The sequence below is a fragment of the Oncorhynchus keta genome, chromosome 18 (assembly GCF_023373465.1).
Source record: "Oncorhynchus keta strain PuntledgeMale-10-30-2019 chromosome 18, Oket_V2, whole genome shotgun sequence".
Lineage (NCBI taxonomy): Eukaryota > Metazoa > Chordata > Actinopteri > Salmoniformes > Salmonidae > Oncorhynchus > Oncorhynchus keta.
This window is the reverse complement of record NC_068438.1, coordinates 51,684,110-51,700,347: the sequence shown is the minus strand read 5'-3', so window position 1 is coordinate 51,700,347 and position 16,238 is coordinate 51,684,110. Positions and strand designations below refer to the sequence as shown.

Here is a 16,238-nt window from a genome sequence, read left to right as displayed (position 1 = left end):
CTCAGTAACTAATCTATTCCTCCTCAGTAACTCAACTATCCCCTCAGTAACTAACTATGTCCCTCTGTAACTAATCTATGTCCCCTCTGTAACAATCTATGTCCCCTCAGTAACTAATCTATGTCCCCCCTCAGTAACTCATCTATTCTCCCTCCTCAGTAACTCATCTATCCCCCTCCTCAGTAACTCATCTATTCCCTCTCCTCAGTAACTCATCTATTCCTCTCTCCTCAGTAACTCATCTATTCCCTCCTCAGTAACTCATCCACTTCTCAGTAACTCATCTATTCCCTCCTCAGTAACTCATCTATCCCCCTCAGTAACTCATCTATATCCCCCTCAGTAACTCATCTATTCCTCCTCAGTAACTCATCTATGTCCCTCCTCAGTAACTCATCTATTCCCCCTCAGTAACTCATCCATGTCCCCTCAGTAACTAATCTATTTCTCCCTCAGTAACTCATCTATTCCCCTCCCCTCCTCAGTAACTCATCTATTCCCTCTCCTCAGTAACTCATCTATCAGTCCCTCCTCAGTAACTCATCTATATCCCCCTCAGTAACTAATCTATCCCTCAGTAACTCATCTATGTCCCTCAGTAACTCATCTATGTCCTCTCAGTAAGTAATCTATCCCCTCCTCAGTAACTCATCTATCCCCTCCTCAGTAACTCATCTAGCCCTCCTCAGTAACTCATCTATTCCCTCTCTCAGTCTGTGTCTATGTCCCTCAGTAACTCATCTATTCCCTCCTCAGTAACTAATCTATTCCTCCTCAGTAACTAATCTATCCCTCAGTAAGTAATCTATTCTCCTCCTCAGTAACTCATCTATGTCCCCCCTCAGTAACTCATCTATGCCCCTCCTCAGTAACTCATCTATCCCCCTCTCTCAGCAACTCATCTATTCCCCTCCTCAGTAACTCATCTATTCCCCCTCTCAGTAACTAATCTATTTCCTCAGTAAGTAATCTATTCCCTCCTCAGTAACTCATCTATTCCCCCTCCTCAGTAACTAATCTATCCCCTCCTCAGTAACTCATCTATCCCCTCCTCAGTAACTAATCCTCTCCTCAGTAACTCTCATCTATCAGTAACTCCCCCTCAGTAACTCAATCTATTCATCCCCTCCTCAGTAACTCATCTATCCCCCCTCCTCAGTAACTAATCTATTCCCTCCTCAGTAACTCATCTATTCCCTCCTCAGTAACTCATCTATTCCCCTCCTCAGTAACTAATCTATTCCCCCTCAGTAACTCATCTATTCCCTCAGTAACTCATCTATTCCCCTCCTCAGTAACTTATCTATTCCCCTCAGTAACTCATCTATTTCCTCAGTAACTCATCTATTCCCTCTCAGTAACTCATCTATTCCCCCCTCAGTAACTCATCTATTCCCCCTCTCAGTAACTCATCTATTCCCTCTCAGTAACTCATCTATTCCCTCTCAGTAACTCATCTATCCTCAGTACCATCTACCTTTCATCTCACTTCTCATCAGTAACCATCTATCCCCTCCTCAGTAACTAATCTATTCCCCCCTCAGTAACTCATCTATTCCCTCCTCAGTAACTCATCTATTCCCCTCCTCAGTAACTAATCTATTCCCCCCTCAGTAACTCATCTATTCCCCTCAGTAACTCATCTATGTCCCCTCAGTAACTAATCTATGTCCCTCCTCAGTAACTAATCTATTCCCCTCAGTAACTAATCTATTCCCCTCCTCAGTAACTCATCTATCCTCCTCAGTAACTCATCTATTCCCCCTCCTCAGTAACTAATCTATTCCCCCCTCAGTAACTAATCTATTCCCCCTCCTCAGTAACTCATCTATTCCCCCTCCTCAGTAACTCATCTATTCCCCCTCCTCAGTAACTCATCTATTCCCGCCCCTCAGTAACTCATCTATTCCCCCTCCTCAGTAACTCATCTATTCCCCCTCAGTAACTCACCTAATCTATCACCCCCCTCAGTAAATCTATTTCAGTAATTCACCACCCCCCTCAGTAACTAATCTATCACCTCAGTAACTCATCTATGTCCCCCCCTCAGTAACTAATCTATCCCCCTCAGTAACTCATCTATGTCCCCCCTCAGTAACTCATCTATCCCCTCAGTAACTCATCTATCCCCCTCAGTAACTCATCTATGCCCCCCTCAGTAACTCATCTATCCCCTCAGTAACTAATCTATCCCTCAGTAACCATCTATCCCCCCTCCTCAGTAACTAATCTATTCCCCCTCCTCAGTCAGTAACTCATCTGTTCTCAGTAAATTCACCCTCCTCAGTAACTCATCTATTTCCCCTCCTCAGTAACTCATCTATCCCCTCAGTAACTCATCTATTCCCCCCTCCTCAGTAACTCATCTATTCCCCCCTCCTCAGTAACTCATCTATTCCCCCTCCTCAGTAACTCATCTATTCCCCCCTCCTCAGTAACTCATCTATTCCCCCCTCAGTAACTAATCTATTCCCCCTCAGTAACTAATCTATTCCCTCAGTAACTAATCAGTAACTATCCCCTCAGTAACTCATCTATTCCCCTCTCTCAGTAACTAATCTATTCCCCCTCAGTAACTAATCTATTCAGTAACCACCCTCCTCAGTAACTCATCTATTCCCCCTCCTCAGTAACTAATCTATTCCCCTCCTCAGTAACTCATCTATGTCCCCCCTCAGTAACTAATCTATTCCCCCCTCCTCAGTAACTCATCTATTCCTCCTCAGTAACTAATCTATTTCTCTCAGTAACTCATCTATTCCCTCAGTAACTAATCTATCCCCCCACCTCAGTAACTAATCTATGTCTATTCCCTCAGTAACTAATCTATCCCCCCTCAGTAACTCATTTATGTCCCCCCTCAGTAACTCATTTATGTCCCCCCTCAGTAACTCATCTATGACCCCCCTCAGTAACTCATCCCCCCCCCTCAGTAAATCTATTCCCCTCATCTATGTCCCCCCTCAGTAACTAATCTATTCCCTCCCTATTCCCTCAGTAACTAATCTATTCCCTCAGTAACTCATCTATCCTCAGTAACTCATCCCTCAGTAACTAATCTTCCCCCTCAGTAACTAATCTATTCCCCCTCAGTGCTCATCTATCCCCTCAGTAAACCATCTATGTCCCCCTCAGTAACTAATCTATTCTCCTCAGTAACTCACCTATTCCCCCCTCAGTAACTCATCTATTCCCCTCCTCAGTAACTCATCTATTCCCTCAGTAACTCATCTATTCCCCCTCAGTAACTAATCTATGTCCTCCCCTCCTCAGTAACTAATCTATTCCCCCTCAGTAACTAATCTATTCCCCCCTCCTCAGTAACTCATCTATTCCCCCTCTCAGTAACTAATCTATTCCCCCTCCTCAGTAACTAATCTATTCCCCCCTCAGTAACTCATCTATGTCCCCCTCAGTAACTCATCTATTCCCCTCAGTAACTCATCTATTCCCCCTCAGTAACTAATCTATTCCCCCTCTCAGTAACTATTCCCCTCTAATTCCCTATGTCCCCCTCAGTAACTAATCTATTCCTCAGTAACCACCCCTCAGTAGCTCATCTATTCCCCCTCAGTAACCTCATGTCCCCTCAGTAATCTATGTCCCCCTCAGTAACTAATCTATTTTTCCTCAGTAACTAATCTATTCCCCCTCAGTAACCATCTATCCCCCCCTCAGTAACTAATCTATTCCCCCCTCAGTAACTCATCTATTCCCCCCCCCCTCAGTAACTAATCTATTACCCCCCCCTCAGTAACTAATCTATGTACCTCCCCTCCTCAGTAACTAATCTATGTCCTCCCCTCAGTAACTAATCTATGTCCCCCCCTCAGTAACTAATCTATGTCCCCCCTCAGTAACTCATCTATTCCCCCCCTCAGTAACTAATCTATGTCCCCCTCAGTAACTAATCTATGTCCCCCCCTCAGTAACTAATCTATCCCCCTCAGTAACTAATCTATCCCCCCTCAGTAACTAATCTTCCCCCTCAGTAACTCATCTATGTCCCCCTCAGTAACTCATCTATGCCCCCCCCTCAGTAACTAATCCCCCCTCAGTAACTAATCTATGTCTCCCCCCTCAGTAACTAATCTATGCCCCCCTCAGTAACTCAATCCTCCCTCAGTGCTCATCCCTCCTCAGTAACTAATCTATGTCCCCCTCAGTAACTAATCTATGTCCCCTCAGTAACTCATCTATGTCCCTCAGTAACTCATCTATGTCCCCTCAGTAACTAATCTATGTCCCCTCAGTAAGTAATCTATCCCCCCTCAGTAACTAATCTATCCCCCCTCAGTAAGTAATCTATATGTCCCCTCAGTAACTGATCTATGCCCCCCTCAGTAAGTAATCTATCCCCCTCAGTAACTAATCTATTCCCCCCCTCAGTAACTAATCTATGTCCCCTCTGTAACTAATCTATGTCCCCCTCTGTAACTAATCTATGTCCCCCTCAGTAACTAATCTATTCCCCCCCTCCTCAGTAACTCATCTATTCCCCCCTCAGTAACTAATCTATGTCCCCTCAGTAACTCATCTATTCCCCCTCCTCAGTAACTCATCTATTCCCCCTCCTCAGTAACTCATCTATCCCCCCTCAGTAACTAATCTATGTCCCCACTCTGTAACTCATCTATGTCCCCCTCTGTAACTAATCTATGTCCCCCTCAGTAACTAATCTATGTCCCTCCTCAGTAACTCATCTATTCCCTCCCTCAGTAACTCATCTATCCCCCTCCTCAGTAACTCATCTATTCCCCCTCCTCAGTAACTCATCTATTCCCCCCTCCTCCTCAGTAACTCATCTATTCCCCCCCTCCTCCTCAGTAACTCATCCACCCCCCTCAGTAACTCATCTATTCCCCCTCCTCAGTAACTCATCTATCCCCCCTCCTCAGTAACTCATCTATATCCCCCTCAGTAACTCATCTATTCCCCCTCCTCAGTAACCCATCTATTCCCTCCCCCCTCCTCAGTAACTCATCTATTCCCCCTCCTCAGTAACTCATCCACCCCCCTCAGTAACTCATCTATTCCCCTCCTCAGTAACTCATCTATCCCCTCTCCCCCTCCTCAGTAACTCATCTATTCCCCCCCTCCTCAGTAACTCATCTATTCCCCTCCCCCCCCTCCTCAGTAACTCATCTATATCCCCCTCAGTAACTAATCTATCCCCCCCCTCAGTAACTCATCTATGTCCCCCTCAGTAACTCATCTATGTCCCCCTCAGTAACTCATCTATCCCCCTCCTCAGTAACTCATCTATCCCCCTCCTCAGTAACTCATCTAGCCCCCTCCTCAGTAACTCATCTAGCCCCCCCTCCTCAGTAACTCATCTATTCCCCCCTCCTCAGTAACTAATCTATCCCCCCCCTCAGTAAGTAATCTATTCCTCCCCTCCTCAGTAACTCATCTATGTCCCCCCCTCCTCAGTAACTCATCTATGCCCCCCTCCTCAGTAACTCATCTATCCCCCCTCCTCAGCAACTAATCTATTCCCCCCTCCTCAGTAACTCATCTATTCCCCCTCCTCAGTAACTAATCTATTCCCCCCTCAGTAAGTAATCTATTCCCTCCTCAGTAACTCATCTATTCCCTCAGTAACTCATCTATTCCCCCCCTCCTCAGTAACTAATCTATTCCCCCTCCTCAGTAACAAATCTATCCCCTCAGTAACTCATCTATTCCCCCTCCTCAGTAACTCATCTATTCCCCCTCCTCAGTAACTAATCTATCCCCCTCCTCAGTAACTAATCTATCCCCCTCCTCAGTAACTAATCTATGCCCCCTCAGTAAGTAATCTATTCCCCTCCTCAGTAACTAATCTACCCCCCAGTAACTAATCTATTCCCCCTCAGTAACTAATCTATTCCCCTCAGTAACTAATCTATCCCCCCAGTAACTCATCTATTCCCCCAGTAACTCATCTATTCCCCCAGTAATTAATCTATTCCCCCTCCTCAGTAACTCATCTATTTCCCCTCCTCAGTAACTAATCTATTCCCCCAGTAACTAATCTATTCCCCCCTCAGTAACTCATCTATTCCCCTCCTCAGTAACTAATCTATTCCCCCTCAGTAACTAATCTATTCCCCCTCCTCAGTAACTCATCTATTCCCCCCCTCCTCAGTAACTCATCTATTCCCCCTCCTCAGTAACTCATCTATTCCCCCTCCTCAGTAACTAATCTGTTCCCCCCCCAGTAACTAATCTATTCCCCCCTCAGTAACTAATCTATCCCCCCTCCCAGTAACTAATCTATTCCCCCCTCAGTAACTAATCTATCCCCTCAGTAACTCATCTATTCCCCTCCTCAGTAACTAATCTATTCCCCCCCCAGTAACTAATCTATTCCCCCCCTCCTCAGTAACTCATCTATTCCCCCCCTCCTCAGTAACTAATCTATTCCCCCCCTCCTCAGTAACTCATCTATTCCCGCCTCCTCAGTAACTAATCTATTCCCCCCCTCCTCAGTAACTCATCTATTCCCCCCTCCTCAGTAACTAATCTATTCCCCCCCTCCTCAGTAACTCATCTATTCCCGCCCCCCTCAGTAACTAATCTATTCCCCCCCACCTCAGTAACTAATCTATGTCCCCCACCTCAGTAACTAATCTATCCCCCCCTCAGTAACTCATTTATGTCCCCCTCAGTAACTCATTTATGTCCCCCCTCAGTAACTCATCTATGCCCTCCTCAGTAACTCATCTATGCCCCCTCAGTAACTAATCTCCCCCCCCCTCAGTAACTAATCTATCCCCCCCTCAGTAACTAATCTATCCCTCAGTAACTAATCTATCCCCTCAGTAACTAATCTATTCCCCCCTCAGTAACTAATCTATCCCCCCTCAGTAACTAATCTATCCCCCTCAGTAACTAATCTATCCCCCTCAGTAACTCATCTATCCCCCCCTCAGTAACTCATCTATGCCCCCCTCAGTAACTAATCTATGTCCCCCTCAGTAACTAATCTATCCCCCCTCAGTAACTAGTAACTAATCTATCCCCTCCTCAGTAACTCATCTATTCCCCCCTCAGTAACTAATCTGTTCCCCCCCCTCAGTAACTAATCTATTCCCCCCTCAGTAACTAATCTATTCCCCTCCTCGTAACCATCTATTCCCCCTCAGTAGCTCATCTATGCCCCCTCAGTAACTCATCTATTCCCCCTCAGTAACTAATCTATTCCCCCCCTCAGTAACTAATCTATGCCCCCTCCTCAGTAGCTCATCTATTCCCCCCTCAGTAACTAATCTAACCCCCCCTCAGTAACTAATCAATGTTTTTCCTCAGTAACTAATCTATTCCCCCTCCTCAGTAACTAATCTATCCCCCTCCTCAGTAACTAATCTATTCCCCCCTCAGTAACTAATCTATTCCCATCATCCTCCTCAGTAACTAATCTATTCCCCTCCTCAGTAACTAATCTATTACCCCCCCCCTCCTCAGTAACTCATCTATGCCCCTCCTCCCCTCAGTAACTAATCTATGCCCCCCCCACCTCAGTAACTAATCTATTCCCCTCCACCTCAGTAACTAATCTATGCCCCCCCTCCTCAGTAACTAATCTATCCCCCCAGTAACTCATCTATCCCCCCCCTCAGTAACTCATCTATCCCCCCTCAGTAACTCATCGATCCCCTCCTCAGTAGCTCATCTATTCCCCCCCCCCTCCTCAGTAACTAATCTATCCCCCCCTCCTCAGTAACTCACCTATCCCCCTCCTCGGTAACTCATCTATTCCCCTCCTCAGTAACTCATCTATTCCCCCTCCTCAGTAACTAATCTACCCTCAGTAACTATCCTATCCCCTCAGTAACTCATCTATGTCCCCCTCCTCAGTGACTCATCTATGTCCCCCCTCAGTAACTCATCTATGTCCCCCTCCTCAGTAACTAATCTATGTCCCCTCCTCAGTAACTCATCTATGCCCCTCCTCCCTCAGTAACTAATCTATGCCCCCCACCTCAGTAACTAATCTATTCCCCCTCCACCTCAGTAACTAATCTATGCCCCTCCCCTCCTCAGTAACTAATCTATCTCCCCCAGTAACTCATCTATCCCCCCTCAGTAACTCATCTATCCCCCCTCAGTAACTCATCGATCCCCCTCCTCAGTAGCTCATCTATTCCCCCCTCCTCAGTAATCTATCCCCCTCCTCAGTAACTCACCTATCCCCCCTCAGTAACTCATCTATTCCCCCTCCTCAGTAACTCATCTATTCCCCCCTCCTCAGTAACTCATCTATTCCCCCTCCTCAGTAACTAATCTACCCCCCAGTAACTAATCTATCCCCCCTCCTCAGTAACTCATCTATGTCCCCCTCCTCAGTGACTCATCTATGTCCCCCCTCAGTAACTCATCTATGTCCCCCTCCTCAGTAACTAATCTATGTCCCCCCTCAGTAACTCATCTATTCCCCCTCCTCCTCCTCAGTAACTCATCTATTCCCCCTCCTCAGTAACTAATCTATTCCCCCCCCCCTCCTCAGTAACTCATCTATTCCCCCTCCTCAGTAACTCATCTATTCCCCCCTCCTCAGTAACTCATCTATCCCCCCTCAGTAACTAATCTATTCCCCCTCCTCTGTAACTCATCTATGTCCCCCTCTTCAGTAACTCATCTATTCCCCCTCCTCCTCAGTAACTCATCTACTCCCCCCAGTAACTCATCTATCCCCCCTCACTAACTCATCTACCCCCAGTAACTAATCTATTCCCCCTCCTCAGTAACTAATCTATTCCCCCTCCTCAGTAACTCATCTATTCCCCCCAGTAACTAATCTAATCCCCCCTCAGTAACTCATCTATTCCCCCCTCAGTAACTAATCTAATCCCCCCTCAGTAACTAATCTAATCCCCCCCTCAGTAACTAATCAATGTTTTTCCCTCAGTCACTGATCTATGTCCCCCTCCTCAGTAACTAATCCCCCCCTGCTCAGTAACTAATCTATGTCCCCTCCTCAGTAACTAATCTATGCCCCCCTCCTCAGTAACTAAACTATTTACCCCCTCCTCAGTAACTAATCTATGCCCCCTCCTCAGTAACTAAACTATTTACCCCCCTCCTCAGTAACTAATCTATGTCCCCCTCCTCAGTAACTAATCTATGTTCCACCCCCACCCCTCAGTAACTAATCTATGTCCCCCCTCAGTAACTAATCTATGCCCCCCTCAGTAACTAATCCCCCCTCCTCAGTAACTAATCTATGTTCCACCCCCACCCCTCAGTAACTAATCTCCCCTCCTCAGTAACTAATCTTTGTCCCCCTCCTCAGTAACTAATCTATGTCCCCCCTCAGTAACTAATCTATGTCCCCCCCCCTCAGTAACTAATCTATGTCCCCCCCCTCAGTAACTAATCTATGTCCCCCCCTCAGTAACTAATCTATGTACCCCCCCTCCTCGGTAACTAATCTATGTACCCCCCTCAGTAACTAATCTATGTCCCCTCCCTCCTCAGTAACTAATCCCCCCTCCTCAGTAACTAATCTATGTCCCCCTCAGTAACTAATCTCCCCCCTATTACAGAGATCAGATCTTCAACCAGTCGGCAGAGCTGGTGTGCAGGGCGTATGGAGAGGTGTACACAGCCGTGACCAGCCCAGCCAACAGCTACAAGGAACCAGACAACCTGGTACCACGGTCTCCTCAGCAGGTCCAGGCTCTGCTGTCCTAACACACCCGGTCTCACCTCGGCTCTACGTGTCTCTCTGGACCCACCTGAAGACTACTCACACAGTGGTGAAGGAAGAAAGGCCAATGGCTTTTGTGAAGTGGACCGTTGCATGAAATGATTGTGTGTTAAGTTATAACCTGTGTATGTAAATAGAACTGGGAATAAATGAGCTTTAACAGGAACTCGTTGGTCTATTTTCTAATTATAAAGAGTCAAAAACAATGAACTTGCTTTTGGAGAGTGACACAAACCAGCTGAAACTAGAGCAGACAGAGAGGTGTGTTTTGGACTCTTGGTCTACTGAGTGTTTCGTCCTCTCGTTCCCGTATCGCGGCATGAATCACAGTGTCTGCCAGGAGAGAGAACAGCTCGCACTCTGGAAAAAAACAACATTTACGGTCCTGCTCCACGTGAATGGAGATTCCCACCAGCTCAGAGAAACTCTTTTACTTCTCTCTCTCGCTCTCTCTCTGTCTCTGTCTCTGTCTCTCTCTCTCTCTGTCTCTCTCTGTCTCTGTCTCTCTCTGTCTCTCTCTCTGTCTCTGTCTCTCTCTGTCTCTGTCTCTCTCTCTCTCTGTCTCTCTCTCTCTCTCTCTCTCTCTCTCTCTGTCTCTCTCTCTCTCTCTCTCTCTCTCTCTCTGTCTCTCTCTCTCTCTCTGTCTCTCTCTCTCTGTCTCTGTCTCTCTCTCTCTGTCTCTCTCTCTCTCTCTGTCTCTCTCTCTCTCTGTCTCTCTCTGTCTCTGTCTCTCTCTCTCTCTCTCTCTGTCTCTCTCTCTCTCTCTCTCTCTCTCTCTCTCTCTCTCTCTGTCTCTCTCTCTCTCTGTCTCTCTCTCTCTCTCTCTCTCTCTCTCTGTCTCTCTCTCTCTCTGCCTCTCTGTCTCTCTCTCTCCCTCTCTTTCTATCTCCCTCTTTCTTTTTCTCTCTCTCTCTCTCTTCGCTTCGGTCTCTAATCAGAAACAGATCTGTCTTTCTTCTCATTAAAACTTTTTTTTCTGTATTAAAATACACTTCAGATGCTTGTGTTTGCGGCCTCTTTTTCTCTCTCCTTCAGAAAGAGATGGTTGAATTGTACGGCCGTGGCCTCGTTGAGACTAGGACCAATCTGGGACAGGCTGAGTGCATTCTACAAGACAATGGAGCTTTCATGTGTCGATCTGTGTGTGTGTGTGTGTGTGTGTGTGTGTGTGTGTGTGTGTGTGTGTGTGTGTGTGTGTGTGTGTGTGTGTGTGTGTGTCAGAAGTCACACCATCATATAATTGCAGTGAACATGCCTGCCAGGCTCAATTTGACAGCTATATTTAGGTTGAGAAGTAGAAGAGAGAGATGATATGATGGTGATATGATATTGCATGCTGTCTATTAATAGTCAGTCTCAGGCACGTAAAAAAAAAAACACAGCTCTCAATACTATAGTGTTTCAGAGTATTGAAGGGAAGGAAGAGAAGGGAAGGGGTTGTTCTATGAGACTTGAGTGTTGGACGTATTGGCAGGGTCACTGCCTGTGTCACAGTATGTAGTAACTGTGGAATAGAGTTCCATGTAGTCATGGCGATATGTAGTACTGTGGAATAGAGTTCCATGTAGTCATGGCTCTATGTAGTAACTGTGGAATAGAGTTCCATGTAGTCATGGCTCTATGTAGTAACTGTGGAATAGAGTTCCATGTAGTCATGGCTCTATGTAGTAACTGTGGAATAGAGTTCCATGTAGTCATGGCTCTATGTAGTAACTGTGGAATAGAGTTCCATGTCGTCATGGCGATATGTAGTACTGTGGAATAGAGTTCCATGTAGTCATGGCTCTATGTAGTAACTGTGGGATAGAGTTCCATGTAGTCATGGCTCTATGTAGTAACTGTGGAATAGAGTTCCATGTCGTCATGGCGATATGTAGTACTGTGGAATAGAGTTCCATGTAGTCATGGCTCTATGTAGTAACTGTGGAATAGAGTTCCATGTAGTCATGGCGATATGTAGTAACTGTGGAATAGAGTTCCATGTAGTCATGGCGATATGTAGTAACTGTGGAATAGAGTTCCATGTAGTCATGGCGATATGTAGTAACCGTGGAATAGAGTTCCATGTCGTCATGGCTCTATGTAGTAACTGTGGAATAGAGTTCCATGTAGTCATGGCTCTATGTAGTAACTGTGGAATAGAGTTCCATGTAGTCATGGCTCTATGTAGTAACTGTGGAATAGAGTTCCATGTAGTCATGGCTCTATGTAGTACTGTGGAATAGAGTTCCATGTAGTCATGGCTCTATGTAGTAACTGTGGAATAGAGTTCCATGTAGTCATGGCTCTATGTAGTAACTGTGGAATAGAGTTCCATGTAGTCATGGCTCTATGTAGTAACTGTGGAATAGAGTTCCATGTAGTCATGGCGATATGTAGTAACTGTGGAATAGAGTTCCATGTAGTCATGGCGATATGTAGTAACTGTGGAATAGAGTTCCATGTAGTCATGGCTCTATGTAGTACTGTGGAATAGAGTTCCATGTAGTCATGACTCTATGTAGTAACTGTGGAATAGAGTTCCATGTAGTCATGGCTCTATGTAGTACTGTGGAATAGAGTTCCATGTAGTCATGGCTCTATGTAGTACTGTGGAATAGAGTTCCATGTAGTCATGGCTCTATGCAGTACTGTGGAATAGAGTTCCATGTAGTCATGGCTCTATGTAGTACTGTGGAATAGAGTTCCATGTAGTCATGGCTCTATGTAGTAACTGGAATAGAGTTCCATGTAGTCATGGCTCTATGTAGTAACTGTGGAATAGAGTTCCATGTAGTCATGGCTCTATGTAGTAACTGTGGAATAGAGTTCCATGTAGTCATGGCGATATGTAGTAACTGTGGAATAGAGTTCCATGTAGTCATGGCTCTATGTAGTACTGTGGAATAGAGTTCCATGTAGTCATGACTCTATGTAGTAACTGTGGAATAGAGTTCCATGTAGTCATGGCACTATGTAGTAACTGTGGAATAGAGTTCCATGTAGTCATGGCTCTATGTAGTACTGTGGAATAGAGTTCCATGTAGTCATGGCTCTATGTAGTACTGTAGAATAGAGTTCCATGTCGTCATGGCTCTATGTAGTAACTGTGGAATAGAGTTCCATGTAGTCATGGCTCTATGTAGTACTGTGGAATAGAGTTCCATGTAGTCATGGCTCTATGTAGTACTGTGGAATAGAGTTCCATGTAGTCATGGCACTATGTAGTAACTGTGGAATAGAGTTCCATGTAGTCATGGCTCTATGTAGTAACTGTGGAATAGAGTTCCATGTAGTCATGGCTCTATGTAGTACTGTGGAATAGAGTTCCATGTCGTCATGGCTCTATGTAGTAACTGTGGAATAGAGTTCCATGTAGTCATGGCTCTATGTAGTACTGTGGAATAGATTTCCATGTAGTCATGGCTCTATGTAGTACTGTGGAATAGAGTTCCATGTAGTCATGGCACTATGTAGTACTGTGGAATAGAGTTCCATGTAGTCATGGCTCTATGTAGTACTGTGGAATAGAGTTCCATGTCGTCATGGCTCTATGTAGTAACTGTGGAATAGAGTTCCATGTAGTCATGGCTCTATGTAGTAACTGTGGAATAGAGTTCCATGTAGTCATGGTGATATGTAGTAACTGTGGAATAGAGTTCCATGTAGTCATGGCGATATGTAGTACTGTGGAATAGAGTTCCATGTAGTCATGGCTCTATGTAGTAACTGTGGAATAGAGTTCCATGTCGTCATGGCTCTATGTAGTAACTGTGGAATAGAGTTCCATGTAGTCATGGCTCTATGTAGTAACTGTGGAATAGAGTTCCATGTAGTCATGGCTCTATGTAGTAACTGTGGAATAGAGTTCCATGTCTTCATGGCTCTATGTAGTAACTGTGGAATAGAGTTCCATATAGTCATGGCTCTATGTAGTAACTGTGGAATAGAGTTCCATGTAGTCATGGCTCTATGTAGTAACTGTGGAATAGAGTTCCATGTAGTCATGGCGATATGTAGTACTGTGGAATAGAGTTCCATGTAGTCATGGCACTATGTAGTAACTGTGGAATAGAGTTCCATGTAGTCATGGCTCTATGTAGTACTGTGGAATAGAGTTCCATGTAGTCATGGCACTATGTAGTAACTGTGGAATAGAGTTCCATGTAGTCATGGCTCTATGTAGTAACTGTGGAATAGAGTTCCATGTAGTCATGGCTCTATGTAGTACTGTAGAATAGAGTTCCATGTCGTCATGGCTCTATGTAGTAACTGTGGAATAGAGTTCCATGTAGTCATGGCTCTATGTAGTACTGTGGAATAGAGTTCCATGTAGTCATGGCTCTATGTAGTACTGTGGAATAGAGTTCCATGTAGTCATGGCACTATGTAGTAACTGTGGAATAGAGTTCCATGTAGTCATGGCTCTATGTAGTAACTGTGGAATAGAGTTCCATGTAGTCATGGCTCTATGTAGTACTGTGGAATAGAGTTCCATGTCGTCATGGCTCTATGTAGTAACTGTGGAATAGAGTTCCATGTAGTCATGGCTCTATGTAGTACTGTGGAATAGATTTCCATGTAGTCATGGCTCTATGTAGTACTGTGGAATAGAGTTCCATGTAGTCATGGCACTATGTAGTACTGTGGAATAGAGTTCCATGTAGTCATGGCTCTATGTAGTACTGTGGAATAGAGTTCCATGTCGTCATGGCTCTATGTAGTAACTGTGGAATAGAGTTCCATATAGTCATGGCTCTATGTAGTACTGTGGAATAGAGTTCCATGTAGTCATGTCTCTATGTAGTACTGTGGAATAGAGTTCCATGTAGTCATGGCACTATGTAGTAACTGTGGAATAAAGTTCCATGTAGTCATGGCACTATGTAGTAACTGTGGAATAAAGTTCCATGTAGTCATGGCTCTATGTAGTAACTGTGGAATAGAGTTCCATGTAGTCATGGCTCTATGTAGTACTGTGGAATAGAGTTCCATGTCGTCATGGCTCTATGTAGTAACTGTGGAATAGAGTTCCATGTAGTCATGGCTCTATGTAGTACTGTGGAATAGAGTTCCATGTAGTCATGGCTCTATGTAGTAACTGTGGAATAGAGTTCCATGTAGTCATGGCTCTATGTATTACTGTGGAATATGTCGTCATGGCTCTATGTAGTAACTGTGGAATAGAGTTCCATGTAGTCATGGCTCTATGTAGTACTGTGGAATAGAGTTCCATGTCGTCATGGCTCTATGTAGTACTGTGGAATAGAGTTCCATGTAGTCATGGCTCTATGTAGTAACTGTGGAATAGAGTTCCATGTAGTCATGGCTCTATGTAGTAACTGTGGAATAGAGTTCCATGTAGTCATGGCTCTATATAGTACTGTGTACCTCCCATAGTTTGTTCTGGACTTGGGGACTGTGAAGAGACCTCTGGTGGCATGTCTTGTGGGGTACGCATGGGTGTCTGAGCTGTGTGCCAGTAGTTTAGACAGACAGCTCGGTGTATTCAACATGTCAATACCTCCACATAAATCAAAGTAGTGATGAAGTCAATCTCTCCTCCACTTTCAACCAGGAGAGATTGACATGCATATTATTCATGTTTAGCTCTCTGTGTACATCCAAGGGCCTGCCGTGCTGCCCTGTTCTTTTCTGTAGCACCTGACTGAACACTAGTCAAGGAGCGGCAAAACCAGGGCCTGTAGGACCTGCCTTGTTGACAGTGTTAAGAAGTCAGAACATCGCTTTTTTTATAGACAGACTTCTCCCCATTTTAGCATCAATATGGGGCGGCAGGGTAGCCTAGTGGTTAGAGCGTTGGACTAGTAACCGAAAGGTTGCAAGTTCAAATCACCGAGCTGACAAGGTACAAATCTGTCGTTCTGCCCCTGAACAGGCAGTTAACCCACTGTTCCCAGGCCGTCATTGAAAATAAGAATGTGTTCTTAACTGACTTAACTGACTAGTTAAATAAAGGTAAAATAACGTGAAGTGTTACTTCAAGCAATTTATTACAAGATTTAGTTGAGGTTTAGGGTTTAGTGAACGACTTGTCCCAAATACAATGCTTTTAGTTTTATAAATATTTAGGGCTAACTTATTCCCTGCTTCCCATTCGAAAACTAACTGCAGCTCTTTGTTGAGTGTTGCAGTTATTTCAGTCACTGTAGTAGCTGACATGCATAGTGTTGAGTCATCCGCATACATAGAAACTCTGGCTTTACTCAAAGTCAGTGGCATGTCGTTAATAAAAATTTTAAAAAGCAAGGGGCCTAAGCAGCTACCTTGGGGAATTCCTTATTCGACCTGGATTATGTTGGAGAGGATTCCACACTAGCGTCCCACCTCGACTACAGCCAGTGAAAGTGCAGGGCGCCAAATTCAAAACAACAGAAATCCCATAATTAAAATTCTTCAAACATAAAAATAAAACATACAAGTATTATACACCATTTTAAAGATACACCTCTTGTAAATTCAGCCACAGTGTCCGATTTCAAATAGGCACAAGCACACCATGTGATTATGTCAGGACAGCACCTACTTCCGGCGCCGACAGAGA

General features: G+C 44.8%; 1 protein-coding gene across 1 annotated transcript in view; it reads left to right on the top strand.

Annotated features, from left to right (window-relative positions):
* The window catches only part of cog6 (component of oligomeric golgi complex 6), a 171,333-nt gene extending 161,473 nt beyond the window's left edge, over positions 1-9,860 (top strand). The window contains exon 18 of the mRNA XM_052468857.1: positions 9,531-9,860. Within this exon, the coding sequence (XP_052324817.1) occupies positions 9,531-9,678 (148 nt within the window). The 3' untranslated portion in view covers positions 9,679-9,860. The remainder of the gene's footprint in view (positions 1-9,530) is intronic.
* The last annotated feature ends 6,378 nt before the right edge of the window (positions 9,861-16,238 follow it).